The sequence below is a fragment of the Artibeus jamaicensis genome, unplaced genomic scaffold (genome assembly GCF_021234435.1).
Source record: "Artibeus jamaicensis isolate MK-2021 breed Jamaican fruit bat unplaced genomic scaffold, CSHL_Jam_final contig_332, whole genome shotgun sequence".
Lineage (NCBI taxonomy): Eukaryota > Metazoa > Chordata > Mammalia > Chiroptera > Phyllostomidae > Artibeus > Artibeus jamaicensis.
Window position 1 is genome coordinate 39460432 of NW_026521788.1, and position 17503 is coordinate 39477934.

The 17503-nt window shown below is 37.2% G+C and overlaps 1 protein-coding gene across 1 annotated transcript in view; it reads right to left on the minus strand.

Moving 5' to 3' along the window:
• Positions 1–439: 439 nt before the first annotated feature.
• PTPN20 (protein tyrosine phosphatase non-receptor type 20) overlaps positions 440–17503 on the minus strand; it is a 157650-nt gene continuing 140586 nt past the window's right edge. Inside the window, exons 8-10 of the mRNA XM_053663862.1 lie at positions 16536–16751; positions 1356–1418; positions 440–505 (exon numbers count right to left, since the gene is read on the minus strand). Of these exons, the coding sequence (XP_053519837.1) occupies positions 440–505; positions 1356–1418; positions 16536–16751 (345 nt within the window). The remainder of the gene's footprint in view (positions 506–1355; positions 1419–16535; positions 16752–17503) is intronic.

Consider the following 17503-nt stretch of genomic DNA (forward strand, 5'->3'; position numbering starts at 1 on the left):
TAGAATATGCCTGTAAGAAGTCATAATGATCTTATAGTTTATTGACTCCATTACACTGCCAGAATCAGGGCTTTAGAAGGTCCTGAAAATCCTCAGTCCCTTTAGTTGTCTTTCCAAATAAAATCTTAATGAATATAGTTTAAGTCCTTTATTGGGCTCTGTAATCCCTTCAAGCAGTTGTTTTAAGTAGCTTTTTATTTTGCTGGAAAATGTGGGAAGGTATTTTGATATTATCTAAGTAAAATCAGTGGGTAAACACTGTTCGCCACCAACCAAATGATGCTGCCTTCAGGAGGTTGTCAGAAAGAAAATTAAATGATGCACCAAGAAAGCACATTATAGGCATAAGCAAAGCCAGTCAGTACACCTTGAACATATTCTTTATGAGGAAGCTCCAAGCCATTTGGTGATTTCAAGTGTGAGGCAACAGAAGTCTTTCTTAATGGAAAGTCACAAGCTTCTGAAGAACTTCAAGCACAACTTTATAACAAAAGTAATACTGCTCCTACATACATGTATATGAAAAACAACAGAATGTTAAGTAACTGAATACCAATATCCACTTTCAGAGAACATATTTGTAATTTTTAACCAGAAAGAAAAGTTCCTAAAAGAGCACACATTTAACTAATAATTTATTTGCATAAATATATTTTTAAATATCAGGAAAATAAATGATCACAATATAGTTCTTGCTCTAGAACTAAAGGATAAACTGAATAGAGAGGAAATGGACTCTCATTCTCAATCTTCTTATATTTTGTCTTGATAAATTTAATTTTAAACTTATTTTCCAGAAATAGCCTCAGGTCTCTCACACCACTAGTTCAAATAAAATGCTTTATATTATTCGACAATGGCCTAAAACCAGCCCAAGCTAAAGATTTAAGGGTACCTATTTGTTTTCATTATCCATATTCTCTTAACCCCCCAAATGATTAATAATTAACCTGTGACAAATAATATCATTTTATGACATGCCAATGACATTAATACTTCAGTGGAAGGTAAATATTCCAAAATTGCTATCCACCAATTTATAAAAAATAAATTATGTTACTTAAATAACACAGCATTATGGACAAAGAGACTTGTCCATAATGGCATCAACAGACTTCAGTCTTAGTTTTGGCTCCTCCACTTGCTATCTGAAGGAACTTATGGAACAGACTGGATTGCTCTGAACTTAAAGTTCTACATCAGTAATATCAGAACAAAACCAATGTCAACCTCAAAGGTAAAAAACAATGAAATCATGTAGGTAAAAGAGATTTATGAATTGTAATGTGCTATATATAGTGTTAACTTTTATATTCATTATTCTTCAAATTAGAATTTATGAGGTGAGAGCTTACCTTTGTTTGAATCATGCCATAACGCTGTTCTCTCATTTGGGCCACTATATTTCTGATGTTGAACTGCAACAGGATGATAGTAATTTTATATTATCCATATAGGGGGAGAACATAAATGTACAGATTGCCAAATAAGTATTCCATACTGCTTTCCAGTAAAAGAGATGTCAAGATTTAATCAGAAAATTCTCATTTTCAGTCATAAGAAAATATACTATTTTTAACCTAGCATAATGGATAAGGAAGACTTGTTTAAATGGGTTTCCAGGAAAAAGCAGGAAGCAATAATTTATAACAAGAAATGCTCTCCAAAAGAAATAACAACAAATTTCCCCTGTGTATACTTTTCTGTTCTCCAAAGGGAGAACTTAAAGTAGCATTATAATTCTGGAAAACTCTGGAAGCATCGAAGACTTTTTCTGGCTACAATAGTAGTACAGCTGTTTGTCATAAAAAGAACCCTCTTAACTCAAATGGAGACCCTGAGCAACATTTGGCTCAACACCAGATTCTGCACGTGTGCAGAGATCTACTCTACTCAGTGTAGTGGCTGAGCCAGAGCAGGTCTGCAAAAGGCTGTTGCTGGTCCACAATACAATAAGCCCAGAAACTAGTAGTAAGTTTTAGAAACTCTCATGGCAATCTGACACTGGTAACAGCATCAAGAAGTATCCTCAGTGGAACAGTACAGAAATCAGCTAGGGTATTGCTGAATTGACCTGGAGGGTCATATGTGGTGCAAGCTGAGGACCAGTTATGTCCGAAGAGACCTTACTGACATTTGAAAATTTTCAGGTTTGTCAACCATAACCCCAAAGTATATAAAAAAATCAGAGAAAATGTAAGCATTCCTTTATTTTTATAACTCATCGTTTTTATAATAATTTAAAATTTTAATTTAGCTTTTAAATTTTTTATATTGAATTATTCACAGTAAATTGCAAAAAAGATTTAAAGAGAATTTCTGTGTATACTTCTCCCAGTTTCCCCACATTATACCATCCAGGATAGTATAGTATAATATCCCAACAAAGAAATTGACACTGGTATAATCCACAAAGCTTATTCAGAGTTTGCCTGTTTTACATGTAGTCATTTGTATGTACACTTATAGGGGTGTGTGGTTCTGTGCAATGTTATCATATGTAAAAATTTATGTAACTGAAACCACAGTCAAGATACCTAACTGTTATACTATGAAACTTCCTTATGCTATCTGTTAGGGCACCCACCCACCACAATCCCTAACCCTTGGCAACAGTAATATGTTATCTATCTCTATAGTTTATTTCAAGATTACATGGCTGGAATAAGGTACTATCTAACCTTCTGAAATTGACTTTTTTCATTCAGCATAATTGCTTGAGACACATCAAAACTGTTGTATATGTTAATAGTCATTTCCTTCTTATTGCTAGATAGTATTCTATGGTCTGGATAAATACCAGTTTTTAACCATCAATTTGTTGAAGGACATCTAGGTTGTTTCCAGTTTTTGGCTGTTATGAGTAGATCTGCTGTGAACATTTGTATACAAGTTTTGTGTGAATATAAGTTTTTGTTTCTCTGGGATAAATACCCAAAAGTGTTGCTGTTGTGTTTATACTGTTAAGTTTAACAATTTCTTTTTTAAAGAAATTGTAGCACTATTTTCCGGAGTGGGTATATATACCATTTTACATTTCCATAAGTGGTATATGATTAATCCAGTGTCTTTAATCTTCACCAGCATTTGTTGAAGATTTTCTTATATCACTATTTTCATATTAGCCTTTCTGATAGATGTCCAGTGACATTTCATCATGGTTCTAATTTAATTTTCCTAAAGGCTAAAAAAGCTGAGCATCTTTTCAAGTGCTTACTTGTCATCTATATATCTTCTATAGTGAAATGTCTCTTCATGTCTTTTACCCACTGTATAACTGGATTGATTGTTTTTTTGCAATTGTATTTCAATGGCTCTTAAATATATTCTAGATGTAAGACCTTTGTGGATATACAGCTTACAGTTTCTCCAAGTCTGCAGCTTGTATTTTCAATCTTCTTCATTGGGTCTTTCACAAAACAAATCATTTTAATTTTCTTTGCCCCTAATATCAGTGATGGCAAAATGTGTTCTTTCACCACCTGTATTCAACACAGCACTTGAAGTTCTAGGTAGCACAATAAGGCCAGAAAAAGAAATAAGAGGCATATAGATTGGAAAAGAAGCCACAAGTCTATCCTTATTTTTTAGGTTGAATGATTGTCTATGTAGAAAATGCCAATAAATCTAAAAACAAAACAGAACACAAAATCTTAGAACTGAGTTTAACAAGATCAAAGGATATAAGATCTGCACATAAAAACTGTACCTCTACATAGTAACAATGAACATATGGAAACTGATAGTAAAAACACAATACTATTTACAATCACTCCAAAGAAAATGAAATAAGTTGCCCTGGCTGGTGTGACTCAGTGGATTGAGTACCTGCCTGCAAACCAAAGGGTCACAGGTTTGATTCCCAGTCAGGGCACCTGCCTAGGTTGTGGGCTAGGTCCCCAGTAGGGGGCATGCAAGAGGCAACCACACATTGATGTTTCTCTCCCTCTGTCTCTTCCTCCCTTCACCCCTCTCTAAAAAAAAATAAATAAAATTTAAGAGTAAATGAAATAAGTTTAACAAAGCATATATAGGATCTATATGCTGAAAACTACAAAATGCTAATGAGAGAAATCAAAGAAGACCTAAATAAATGGAGAGACATACCATATTCATGGATTAAAAAATTCAACATAGTAAAGATGTCAATTCTCCCCAAATTGATCTAGATTTTAATCAATTCCTATAAAAATCCTGGCAAGGTTTTTTGTAGACAGAGACAAGGGAATTCTAAAATTTATGTGGGAAGACACAGACCCTATAATCATCAAAACAATTTCAAGCTTTGCCTCCAGAAGTCTCTCTCTCTCTCCAGGAGGCCAAAACCTGAAAACATTTCACTGCCGGGTACTATGTGGGTAGATGATCTCAGCACCCATGCTCCATGCTTGGGAGCCTAGTCTGGGGTCCAGGCTTCCCTCATCTCTTGGGAAAGTTCCTATAGATTACCCCTGCTGCAATCTCAACCTGCCACCCATGAAAGGGATGCCGGCCCATTTGAAGTTCCTGCCCTTTCTACGAGTCTTGAGGTGTTTTCTGCCTGTCTGTGGTTAGGTGTCTCCTCTTCAAATAGTCTTTAGATGTTTATTTCAGTTGCCTGTTGTCCTCTTTATTTTTATTTTCAGTTTTGTTTTGGGAGGCAGTGTGTGAGACAGATCCCCCTACTCTGTAGCTATCTTGCCCTTCTTCCCTTTGGTATAATTTTTATGTATGTTTTATGATGTTTTTCCCACCAAATACAGGAGTTTTGGTGGGAACATATACTGGAATTTAAAACAAGTAAAATATTGTACTAATTAATATACCCATTAAAATGTATATATGTATGTATACATGTATGTATGAGAAAGATGTATGTATGTGTATTTTAGAGGGATGCTGACATTTGCTTAACAACCATCACTGACTTATATCACAGATAAATGATAATCCAAATCTTTCACCCTGTGACCTCCCTACCATCATCACAGGAAACTCTTTCTCTTATTTACTAAATGCTGACTAAACATCAGGACCCCCATACATGGTTGGTGTTGCTTCTGCCTGGAATGCATTTCCTTGCTCCTTATATTGGGCCTTTCTTATTCTTCAGTTCTCTGCATAAATTGAATCTCAAAGAGTATGAACCTGATTTGTTATGTGAATTAGTCCCTCCTCAAATTCACTTTTCTTTCCTATGCTTTCTTTCCACTACATTAATTACAGTTAATGAAATGTAGTAATATGTTTGTTAGGGCATGTTTATTTTGTGTTTTGATCCCTAAGTTTTCACCTTTATTGGGGCCAAGAGATCTTGTCATTTTCATTTATCACTGTGCATTCAAATTCTAGTACAGTGTCTAGAAGTTAGGGTTAGGTGAACATTTGCTGAATTGGTGAGCAGATAAATGAGTGAATGAATGAATTATTGTTGACAGGAGACTATTTTATTTTTCTTTTCAATGATTTTTTGAATAAAAATCTAAATACATATAACCAAAAAAAAACAATTTCAAAAAAGAAGAAGAATGTGTAAAGAATCACTCTACATGATATAAGGGCTTACTATGTAACCACAGTAATGCAAAGTATAGTATTGGCAAAAGAACAGACATGCAGATTAATTGAATAGATTACAGAACCAAAACTAGTTTCATACAGACATGTCCAGTGACTTCTGACAAATGTGCAAAAGCAATTCAATGAAAAAACAACAGCCTTTTCAACAAATTGTGCTGCAGCAATTGAACATCTGAAGGAAGGAAGGAAGGAAAGAAGGAAGGAAGGAAGGAAGGAAGGAAGGAAGGAAGGAAGGAAGGAAGGAAGGAAGGAAGGAAGGAAGGAAGGAAGGAAGGAAGGGAGGGAGGGAGGGAGGAAAGAAGGGAGGGAGGGAGGAAAGAAAGGAGGGAGGAGGGAGGGAGGGAGGGAGGGAGGAATAAGTAAAGAAAAGTCAACCTTGACCTAAACCTCACACTTTATACAAAAATTAATCCAAAGTGAATTATGGACTTAAATGTAAAATATAAAACTACAGAACTTTCAGAAAATGGCAGAGGAAAAATTCTTTGAGATTTAGGCTGATGAATACTGACACTTCACACCAAAAGTATGATCCACCAAAGGAAGTATTGATAAAATAAAACCTCACTGAATTTTAAAACCATTGCTTCTTTGAAAGTCTGTTTTTAAATTTATAATTTAAGATTATAAAAACTGTAGAAATAAATTTGTATTTATTTAACCTCAATTTACTGTTGGCAAAACAAGCTTCATTGGACTGTCTTGTTACCAAATGATGATTATAGATGTAACTGCAGAGAAATGAAGATCCAAAAAGTTCATGTTAATTTTTGCCTGGCATTATGATTCCTCATATATTGAGTTTTATAACCATTATTTTTTACAACAAATTTGACTATTTAATGAAATAGAAAATTTTTTAATCATATTCCATTTGAAGGTTAAATCATGACAAATCACATTATTTAAACAAACCAATTACTAGCAATAAATTTGAATCAGAAATTAAAACACCCCCATAAAAAACCTAGGCCTAGATAGATTTACAGGAGAAATCTAACAAATATTTAAAAAATTATTAGTATATATCCATCTCAACTAATCCATAGATTGAAATTCACTTACAAATTTATTTTATGAGGCCAGCATAACTTTGACACCTAAACTAATGCAAGAGACTGCAGAGAGAGAGAGAGAGAGAGAGACTTACAGGCCTGTATTCTTGATAAACGTGCACACTGAAATTCTCAACAAAATAGTACCAAAACAAATTGAACAATATATTTAAATGATTAAACACCCTGATCAAGTGTAAATATACAAGTGATGCAAGAATGGCTCAACATCCAGGAAACAATTGATGTGATTCATCAATGAAAATATGAATATTCAAGAGATACAGAAAAATAGAACACTACATGCATTACTGATAAAAACATTTCAAAGGCTTATAGAAGGAAACAATCTCAACTTGACAAAGAGTATATATGACAATCTCACCACTAGCTATATACTCAATTGTGAAACAAAACTTTCTTTTTTTTAAAATTGTTTTAATATTAAATTTTATTTAGTTACTTTTCAAGTACATTTTTTTTTATCTATTTCTCCCATCCCACCCCACCCCCCCCCCCGCCCGGTCTCCCCCCTCCCTCCCATTCCCCCCCCCAGTCCTCATCTCTGTGTCTTTCATACTTGTTCCTCAAAATCCCTCCCCCTTTTTCCCCTTAAGTTCCCTTCCGTCTCCCCTCTGGTCGCTGTCCACTTGTTCTCTATTTCAGTGTCTTTGTTTTTATTCTGCTTGCTTGTTTGTTTTGTTGTTTAGCTTCCTGTCAAAGGTGAGATCATATGGTATTTGTCCTTCAATGCCTGGCCTATTTCACTCAGCATAATGCTTTCCAGTTCCATCCATGTTGTTGCAAAAGGTAGTAGCTCCTTCTTTCTCTCTGCTGCATAGAATTCCATTGTGTATATGTACCACAATTTTTTGATCCATTCGTTTACTGATGGGCACCTAGGTTGCTTCCAACTCTTGGCTATTGTAAATTGTGCTGCTATGAACATTGTGGTGCATAGGTTCTTTGAAATTGATGTTTTAGGATTCTTGGGGTATAATCCTAGCAGTAGAATTGCTGGGTCAAAAGGCAGGTCAATTTTTATTTTTCTGAGAAAATTCTATACTGTTTTCCATAATGGTTGTACCAGTCTGCAATCCCACCAACAGTGAACTAAAGTCCCCTTTTCCCCACACCCTCTCCAACATTTGTTGTTTGTTGCTTTGTCTATTATAGCCATCCTGACTGGTGTAAAGTGGTATCTCATTGTGGTTTTAATTTGCATCTCTCTGATAGCTAACGATATTGAGCATCTCTTCATGTGTCTCTGGATATTCTGTATGTCCTCCAAAACTTTCTTTTTAAAATCAAAAACAACTGAAGAATGCCAACTTTCATTATGATTATTTGAAATAGAATTGGAATAATTAAACTATCAATCAGAGTGGAAAAATAAATACAACAGATCTTTAAAAAATTTTTATTGTTGTTCAAGTACAGTTGTCTGCATTTACCCCCCAACATTCCCCCCCAACTCAGCTATGCTCACCTTCCTCCCCTGCTTCCGCCCTGCCTTGGTTTTGTCCATGTGTCCTTTATAGTTGTTCTGGAAAACACTTCCCATCTTTCCTCCAAATATCCCCGCCCACCTCCCCTCTGGTTACTGTCAGATTGTTCTTAATTTCAATGTGTCTGGTTATATTTTGCTTGCTTATTAGTTTTGTTGATTAGGTTCCACTTAAAAGTGAGATTATAAGTTATTTGTTCCTTACCACCTGGCTTATTTCACTTAGCATAATGCTTTCCAGTCGCATCCATGCTGTTACAAAAGGGTAAGAGATCTTTCTTTCTGCTGCTTAGAATTCCACTCTGCAAATGTACCATAGTTTTTCAATCCATTCATTTACTGATGGGCACTTAGGTTGCTTCCAGCACTTGGCTGACTGTAAATTGTGCTGCTATGAACATTAGGGTGCATAGATTCTTATGGATTGCTGTTTCAGGGTTCCTAGGATATAATCCCAGCAGTGGAATTGCTGGATCAAAAGGCAGTTCCACTTTCAGTTTTCTCAGGAAATTCCATACTGTTTTCCACAGAGGCTGCACCAGTCTGCATTCCCACCAACAGTGCACTAGGGTTCCCTTTTCTCCACATCCTCTCCAATACTTGTTTGTTGATTTGTTTATGATGGTCATCCTGACTGGTATGAAATGGTATCTCATTGTGGTTTTAATTTGCATCTCTCTGATGGCTAGTGATGCTTAGCATCTTTTCATGTCTCTGGATCCTCTGTATGTCCTCCTTGGAGAAGTGTCTGTCCAAGTCCTTTGCCCATTTTTTTAATATATTTTATTGATTATGCCATTACAGTTCTATTTCCCCCCTTCATTCCCCTCCACCCTGCACACCCCTCCCCCACCATTCCCCCCCCTTTAGTTTATGACCATGTGTCTCAAGTTCTTTAGATTCTATATTTCCCATACTATTCTTGCCCTCCCCCCTATCTATTTTCTACCTACTGTCTATGCTACTTATTTTCTGTGCCTTCTCCCCCCTTCTCCTCCTCCCACTCCCCTGTTGCTAACCCTCCATGTGATCTTCATTTCTATGGTTCACTCCTGATCTAGCTGTCCTCCTAGTTTGCTTTTGTTTTAGTTGTGGTTGTTAATAACTGTGAGTTTGCTGTCCTTTCACTGTTCATCTTTTTTATCTTCTTTTTCTTAGGTAAGTCTCTTTAACATTTCATATAAGACGGGCTTGGTGATGATGAACTCCTTGAATTTGGTCTTATCTGAGAAGCACTTTACCTGTCCTTCCATTCTAAATGAAAGTTTTGCTGGATAGAGTAATCTTGGATGTAGGTCTTTGGATTTCTTGACTTGGAATACTTCTTTCCAGCCTCTTCTTGCCTGTAAGGTCTCTTTTGAGAAATCAGCTGACGGTCTGATGGGAACTCCTTTGTAGGTGACTGTCCCCTTATCTCTTGCTGCTTCTAGGATTCTCTCCTCCATTTTAACCTTGGCTAATGTAATGATGATGTGCCTTGGTGTGTTCCTTCTTGGGTGCAACTTCTTTGGGACTCTCTGAGCTTCCTGGATTTCCTGGAAATCTATTGCCTATGCCAGATTGGGGAAATTCTCCTTTATTATTTGTTCAAATAAGCTTTCCACTTGCTCTTTCTCTTCCCCTTCTGGTACCCCTATAATTTGGATGTTGGAATGTTTAAAAATGTCCTGGAGGTTCCTAAGCCTCTCATTTTTTTGAATTCTTGTTTCTTCATCCTTTTCTGTTTGGTCATTTTTTCCATCCTTCTGTTCTGCTCCTTTGATTTGAGTCCCAGTTTCCTTTCGGTTACTATTGGTTTCCTGTGCATTTCCATTCATTTCAATTAGTTTAGCCTTCATATGTTCCTCTAATTTGTGACTACAATCAACCAGTTCTGTAAGGATCCTGATCACCAGTGTTTTGAACTGTGCATCTGAAAGTTTGGCTATTTCTTCATCACTTAGATTTATTGGCTCTGAGGCTCTGAGTTGTTCTTGAGCCATGTTTTGATCTGTTCGTGCCTGTTACATAGGAGGAGGTATTCACCAGGGCAGGGCCACCCAGGTTGCTGGTTTGTGATGCTGTATGTGGGGGCAGGGTCATAGAAGAACAATGGTGGTCCCCTCTGCCACTTTCTGCCACTGGGGCCTGCAAGGTCTGTCTCACCGCTCGCTCCTTCACTAGTTTATCTGCACTCTAATGTGTGACTGTGGTCAGCCCTCAGTGAGTCCACCGCCTTGCACCCTCAGTGGGTCCGCCCACGGCCGCCTGTGTGCCTGGGTTGAGCGCCCAGGTTGGTCTGGTGGATTTTTCTGCCCAACCCCACTCTGCTGCTGGCTCTGCCCCTCTTACCGGTTTGGCTGAAGGGTTCATTGTTGTCAGAATTCCGTTTAGTTCAATTTTCTATGGTTTGGCTGCATTTTTGTTGCTAAAACTTTGTTGTTTTTAAACTTGGTTGTGTGGGAAGGCGCAGTGCTTCCACCTATGCCTCCATCTTGGCAGAAGTCTCCCTTTCCCCATTTTTTAACTGAGTTGTTGTCTTCCTGGAGTGGAATTGTGTGAGTTCTTTATATATAATTTGGAGATCAAACCCTTGTCCAAGGTATCATTGGCTAATATGTTTTCCAATACAGTTGGTTCTCTTTTCATTTTAATGCTGTTTTCTTTATCCATGCAGAATCTTTTTAGTTTGATGAGGTCCCATTTGTTTATTCTTTCCTTTATGTTCCTTGCTCTAGGGGACATATCAGTGAAAATATTGCTGCATGGAATATCTGAGATTTTCCTGCCTATATTTTCCTCTACAACTTTTATGATGTCATACTCATACTTTTATTTACCTTGAATTTATTTTTGTGTATGGTGTAAGTTGGTGGCCGAGTTTAGTTTTTTGCATGTAGCTGTCCAGATCTCCCAACACTAATTGTTGAAGTGTATAGCCATTATTGACTGTGAATTGCTAAAACCACATCTGTGTTAATTGCAAAGATGTACCAGCTAACAAAGCAAAGCAACCATTAATATTACTTGTCGTGTACATAAAAATAATTTCAAAGACAAAAGAATTATTTTAAAGAATGTTAAGTTAAAAAGACAACAGAAACTGATGTTCAATATTTCACAGAACATTAAGCTACTAGAGACTTACAAAATATCACTTTGAATTGCTAAGACTAAAAACCCACATACAATTGCCAAGACAATGGTAAAACACTGTATTAAAGATGTTTTTTTGAAAATGCTGAGTAAATACAGGGATTAGCATAGTAGGTTTACAGTTTTGAGGACAAAAAACAGAGTTGTTCCTGTATTATTATTTATTAATTACTATATTATTATTAACCTATTTTTCCCATCACTGTATGTGGCCAAAAAGATCTCAAATACCATTTACTTTTTTAAAAGTATATGTTATGGATTATGTTATTTCAGTTGTCCAATTTTTACTCCCCTCTATTCCTCTCTGCTCTGCAGTGTTCCCTCCCACCAGCACCCCCACCCCTGCAACCCCTTAGTTCATTTCCATGAGTCATACATATAAGTTCTTTGGCTTCTCCATTACCTATACTATTCTTTACCTCCCTCTGTCTATTTCATACCTATCATTTATGCTTCCTATTCCCTGTACCTTTTCCCCCACTATAGCCCCACCCCCTCCCCACTGACAACCCTCCATGTGATCTCCATTTCTCTGATTCTGTTCCTGTTCTAGTTGTTTGCTTACTTTATTTTTGTTTTTGTTTTTTAGGTTCGGTTGTTCATAGTTGTGAGTTTGTTATCATTTTATTGTTCATAGTTTTGATTTTCTTTTTCTTAAATAAGTGCCTTTAACATTTCATATAACAAGGACTTCATGATGATAAACTCCTTTAACTTGACCTTATCTGGGAAGCACTTTATCTGCCCTTACATTCCAAATGATAGCTTTGCTGGATAGAGTAATATTGGATGTAGGTCCTTGCCTTCCATGACTTTGAATACTTCTTTCCAGCCCCTTCTTGCCTGTAAGGTTTCTTTGTAGAAATCAGCTGATAGTCTTATGGAAACTCCTTTGTAGGTAACTGTCCCCTTTTGTCTGGCTGCTTTTAAGATTCTCTCCTTACCTTTAATCTTGGGTAACTTGATGATGATGTGTCTTGGTGTGTTCCCCTTAGGGTCCAGCTTCTTTAGGACGCTGAGCTTCATGGACTTCCTGGAGATTTATTTCCTTTGCCAGATTGGGAAAGTTCTTCATTATTTTTTGGGGGGGTATTAAACATTGAAGGGCCTTTATTAAAATATTAAAAAAATAAACATCAGAATAGTTTTAGATTTACAAACAATGTTCAAGATAGTTTGTTACAAAACCATTTCCTGTTAGTGTCTCACATCAGTATGGTATAATTGTGGCAACTAATAAACTTATACTGGTGCATTATTAACTGTGGTCCGTACTTTGTTCAGACTTCTTCCATTCTTTCCTAATGTCCTTCTGTTCCAGGATCCTGTCCACACACCACGTTACATTCTGCCATCTCCTTAAGCCCCTCAGCTGCCTGCGCACCACCCAGTTCGGGGGATCTTTTTTGCCCAGCTCGCTCCGCTGCTGACTTCGCCCCTCTCACCGGTTTAGCTGAGCGTTTCGTTGTTTTCGGACTCCATATTGTTCAATTTTATGTGTAGTTTGGTTGCATTTATTGTTGTTAAAACTTTGTCATTTTTAGATTTGGTTGTGCGAGGACGCAAAGTGTTTCCACCCATGACTCCATCTTGGCGGAAGTCCTCTCCTTCATTATTTTTTGAAATAAGTTTTCAATTTCTTGCTTTTCCTCTTTTCTTTCTGGTACCCCTATGATTTGGATATTGGAACATTTAAAGTTTTCCCTGAGGTTCCTAAGACTGCCAATTTTTTTAAATTCTTGTTTCTTAATTCTGTCCTGGTTGAATGTTTATTTCTTCCTTCTGCTTCAAATCATCACGTGAGTCCCAGTTTTCTACCCATCATTGTATCCCTGTACATTTTCCTTTATTTCACTTTGCATAGCCTTCACTTTTTCCTCTATTTTGTGACCATACTCAACCATTTCTGTGAGCATCCTGATTACCAGTGTTTTGAACTCTGCATCTGAGAGGCTGGCTATCTCTTCATTACTTAGATGTTTTTCAGGGGTTTTGATTTGTTCTCTCATTTGGGCCATATTTCTTTGTTTTGGAACTCCTGTCATAAGGGGTGGAGCATTAGGTATTCACCAGGGCAGGGCAACCCACATTGCTGTGTTGTCATGCTGTATATGGGGAAAGGGTCAGAGAGGGAACACTGCTAGTTACTTGGCTCTTGCCTCACTTTCAGTCACTTTCCATACTACCCACAAGGTAATTGAGCCCTTCTGGTACTGATTCCTGGGTGGGTGGGTGGGTGGGTATATGTTCTAGGACCCTGTGGTCTCTTCAGTGAACTCTCCTGTGAGGCTGGTAGTTTCTCCTACATCTGCAACCTCCAAAGATTTTTACAACCAGAGGTTTTGAGGTCTTCTTTTCCTGTGCTGGAACCCTGGCTTGCACAGTCTGTCTCACTCCCCAGGTGTTCCTCCCAGTTTATCCACACACAAATGTGGGACTGGTCAGTTGACCAGCCACTGTCTTACCCACCTGGTCCTCCAGCATGTGCCTTGATGTACATCCTCTGCCACCCCTGCTGCCCATCTCTGCCCCTCCTACCAGTTTGGATAAATGTTTCTTCTTTAACTCCTTGCTTGTCAGACTTCTATACAGTTCAATTTTTTGGCAGTTCTGGTTATTTTTTGTTTCTAAATTTGTTGTTGTCCTTCTTTTCATTGTGTGAGGAGGCAAAGTGTATGTACCTATGCCTCCATCTTGACCACAGGTTTAGCTCTAAAGTACCATTTTCTAATGACACCCCAGCTTGATGAATTCAGAAACTGGTTAATGAAATTGAATGGTACTAATTTATGAAACAAAGTAGCAATTTACTTACTATTGAAACTTAATGAACCATAGATATTGCTTACATAGTAATTCAGTATATATGTGATTTGAACATGATGAGATACAAAGAAATAATTCCTTTTTGCAGTTGGATTACTGACAAACACTACTAGTTCTAAACTGTATAAAAATTCAAAGTACTAACTATGCATTGTCAACAAATGTCATTTGGAGTTTTAATTTTGTGTACAGTTATGTACTCATAGTAGAACTTCTATGGCTGGAAAACAGTTGAAAGTAGTTACAGAGACTTAAAAAAAAAGTAAACATGCCTGCCTGATGAACTAAATGGTGTGCTTAGTAAGTGGTATATTAAGAATTTAGATCGGTCACTTCATGATGTGATCATATGGTAACTGACAATTAACAACTGTTACTGCATGCTGCAGATGGTGAGAAGGGAAAGTTCTCCATAGAATGAGAAGTCTTAACATTTCCAAAGGTTCCGGGATTTTTAAGCAGCCTTGGTTAAAAAATGAAAATGGCTATAAAAATAATAATGAAAATAAATAGGTAGTTACATATTTCCAGATTTTCATATCCTTTAAAATCATAAGTAGGCTGGTACATAGCTTGCAGCATCTGAGACTTCCCCACGTGAGTTCCATAGCATGCACACTGGTCTGTGACTACTTGACACCACCAAAACACTGGGCTTGCTCTTGGATTGTATGGCAATGCATCAAACTGCCTTGAGTGTTTCTAAATGCTTACTCTAAATTTCTGTAAATTTATCTTGCAGCAGATAACAAACATCCACAGATTGATGCTGGTCCAAGACCACATTTTGAGTAGCTCTAGTAGCTCTACAAAATTTCTAGAGTATAGAGGGGCATCAGTAAAAATATTTGACGGTTTAAGACTCTACTGAAAAGCCAGTAAGGAAACAATGGATGTGTTGCCTATTTTTGAACCACTATATTTCATAAAACTAAGAATCCCTGATTGTAAAATGAATACTTTTACCACAAAAAAAAAAAACCACCGTCAAACTCTCAGATGACTTACTATAAAACACACTTAGAGTTTAAAGAAAGCATAACATGGGGAAAAAAACAGTGCTCTTTAGGATCATGAATATATCCCTTGTAGGATATAAAATAAAGGTAAATATTAATATAAACAAACTACTTAAGAAATTATGATGAACAACATATAAAATTATACTAATGTAATTTGTTATGGGAATAGGTAACATCAGACTCAAATGTTTAGCATTTTTGATAGTACTTGTCTTTATTTTGGGCCAGACATTTTATATTTATTCTTTGTCACAGAGCCCTGAATTTGCTCTGGGAAACAATTCCTCTCTCACTCTCTGCCATATGGCCTGGAGTAGTCCTCATTGGCCTCATTGACCAGAATCTCCCACGGTGACTTGTTCAGTGAAGGGCTATAACTCAGTGGAAACAGTGAAATGTTAGGAAACATTGGGCTCAAGATTCTGAAAAGAAGGAAATTTCTTCTATCCTTCAGAAGTTACTGGGAGAGGCCATTTGTCTACCATCCCACATAATACAGCCTGAGGACCATGAGCTCCATAGAACCCATGTAGCCATTTGCTGCCACAGGAAGAGCCTGTCACTGTCTGGGTGTAACTATATAAAGTCTGAGAGAGGAGAGTCTGACATTTGTTCTGACAACAGAAGTCTGCAGAATTTGTCTACCAGGGAAAATGCTGCATAGCCCCTGTTTACTCATGGCTGAACTGGGCATTTTCATATTCCTTGTGGTTATTTATGGTAAGAGCCACTTTTCCCCCAGTGCCTCCTTATTCTGCAGCACAAGAAACAATTTTTTTTTTTACCACAGATCTAAATTCACATTCCTTACACAGTTTAATCAGTGATAAAGGTATTAGTATAATCACCATATGTCTAATCTCTTAGCTGGTTCTAAATTAAGAGAAGAGCAAATAATTGCTCAAAATGGACTCAAACACAACAACATTATTATCCTTATTCATATCCTTATTCATATCCTTACATATGAGAAAACTGGGTTTCAGAGAGGATGAGCAATTTGTAAAGTCTCTAAAAATCTACAGTATGTGGTAAAACTGGCAGTCCAACCCAGGGAACCTCTTATTAACTCTGAAGTCTACTTTTTTCAGTGTGCTCACACCCATGTATTTCCATTCATTAAAAATATGTTCACTCCATTGACATTCTCTAACTGGAGTATAAAAACTGTATCTGTGGAGCAAAAGGCAGAAAAAGGAAAATGAACTCACATTTACTGTGTACTAAGCCATTCATTCACATTATGTACTTAACCCTCACATCCATCTCCAGGAACCTGTAGCAGTTAAATAAGAAGCAGGTACCCAAAGCTCACGTCTATATACTAAGTTGCTCTTGAAGGCCATATATTAGTCTTCAGCTATAAGAACACTGTTAAAACTAGGGTGTTTACTAACATGGGTTTATCTGCTTAATTCGCACACTTACTGAAATGTTCTTTTCAATGGCACAGAACACAACATCCACACATAGGAACACCCCCGTCCGGCCCACACCAGCACTGCAGTGAACAATGATGGGTCCTGTAAGGTGACTCTTCCTCACAAAACGAACATATTTGATAAAACCATCTACTGAGGCAGGAGTGCCGTGGTCTGGCCAGTTAGTGAACTGCAACTGTTTTACGAAGTGACTCATTCCTGTCTGTTGAAGAAAGAAGAGAGAGGGAAAGGGAGTGAGAGAGAGGGAGAGAGAAGGAAGTGGGGGAGAGAGAAGAGAGATTTAACAACCTCTTATATTAGAGGTCTCATTTCAATTTCTAATATACCAGTAATAATAATAAATAATAAATAATAATAATAATGGCTATATGGTAATAGAATTAAAAATATGAACACTAATAGGTAACATGAATTGAGCACTTATTTTCTCAGTATTGTGCTAGGAACTTCACATGCATTATCTCTTAATTCTCACATCAATCCTGGGAGGTGGCACTGTGTGCATTTCATTCTCATTTTACAGATAAAAAGGTCAGGATTAGAGTGATTGAGAAATGTATGCTAGGTCAGGAAGCTCACATGTTTAGAGCCAGGATTGTCATTCAGGCCCCCTGAATCCAAATTGACTATCTTCCTTCTGCACCATGAGGCTGCAGTAAAAACAAGAATCCATCTATCTTAAGTATTATAATACTAAATATAATCAAAACAGGTAGGTGCTGTCAAGTTGCTTGACTAGGGGCACCAATCTTCTCTGGCAATGAGGATAGGGTGATTCAAGGCCATGTGAGTGGACTGTGGCCACCACTCTCATGCTGAGCACCCTGGAACTAGAGTCATGAAACTCTCCTCAAGGTTGACAGATAAAACATTTGGAGTTTACCCATCATTCCTTCCAAAGAGATCACACTTTTCCCATTTGAAGTCCTTATTTTACTTCACTGAGGACTCTTC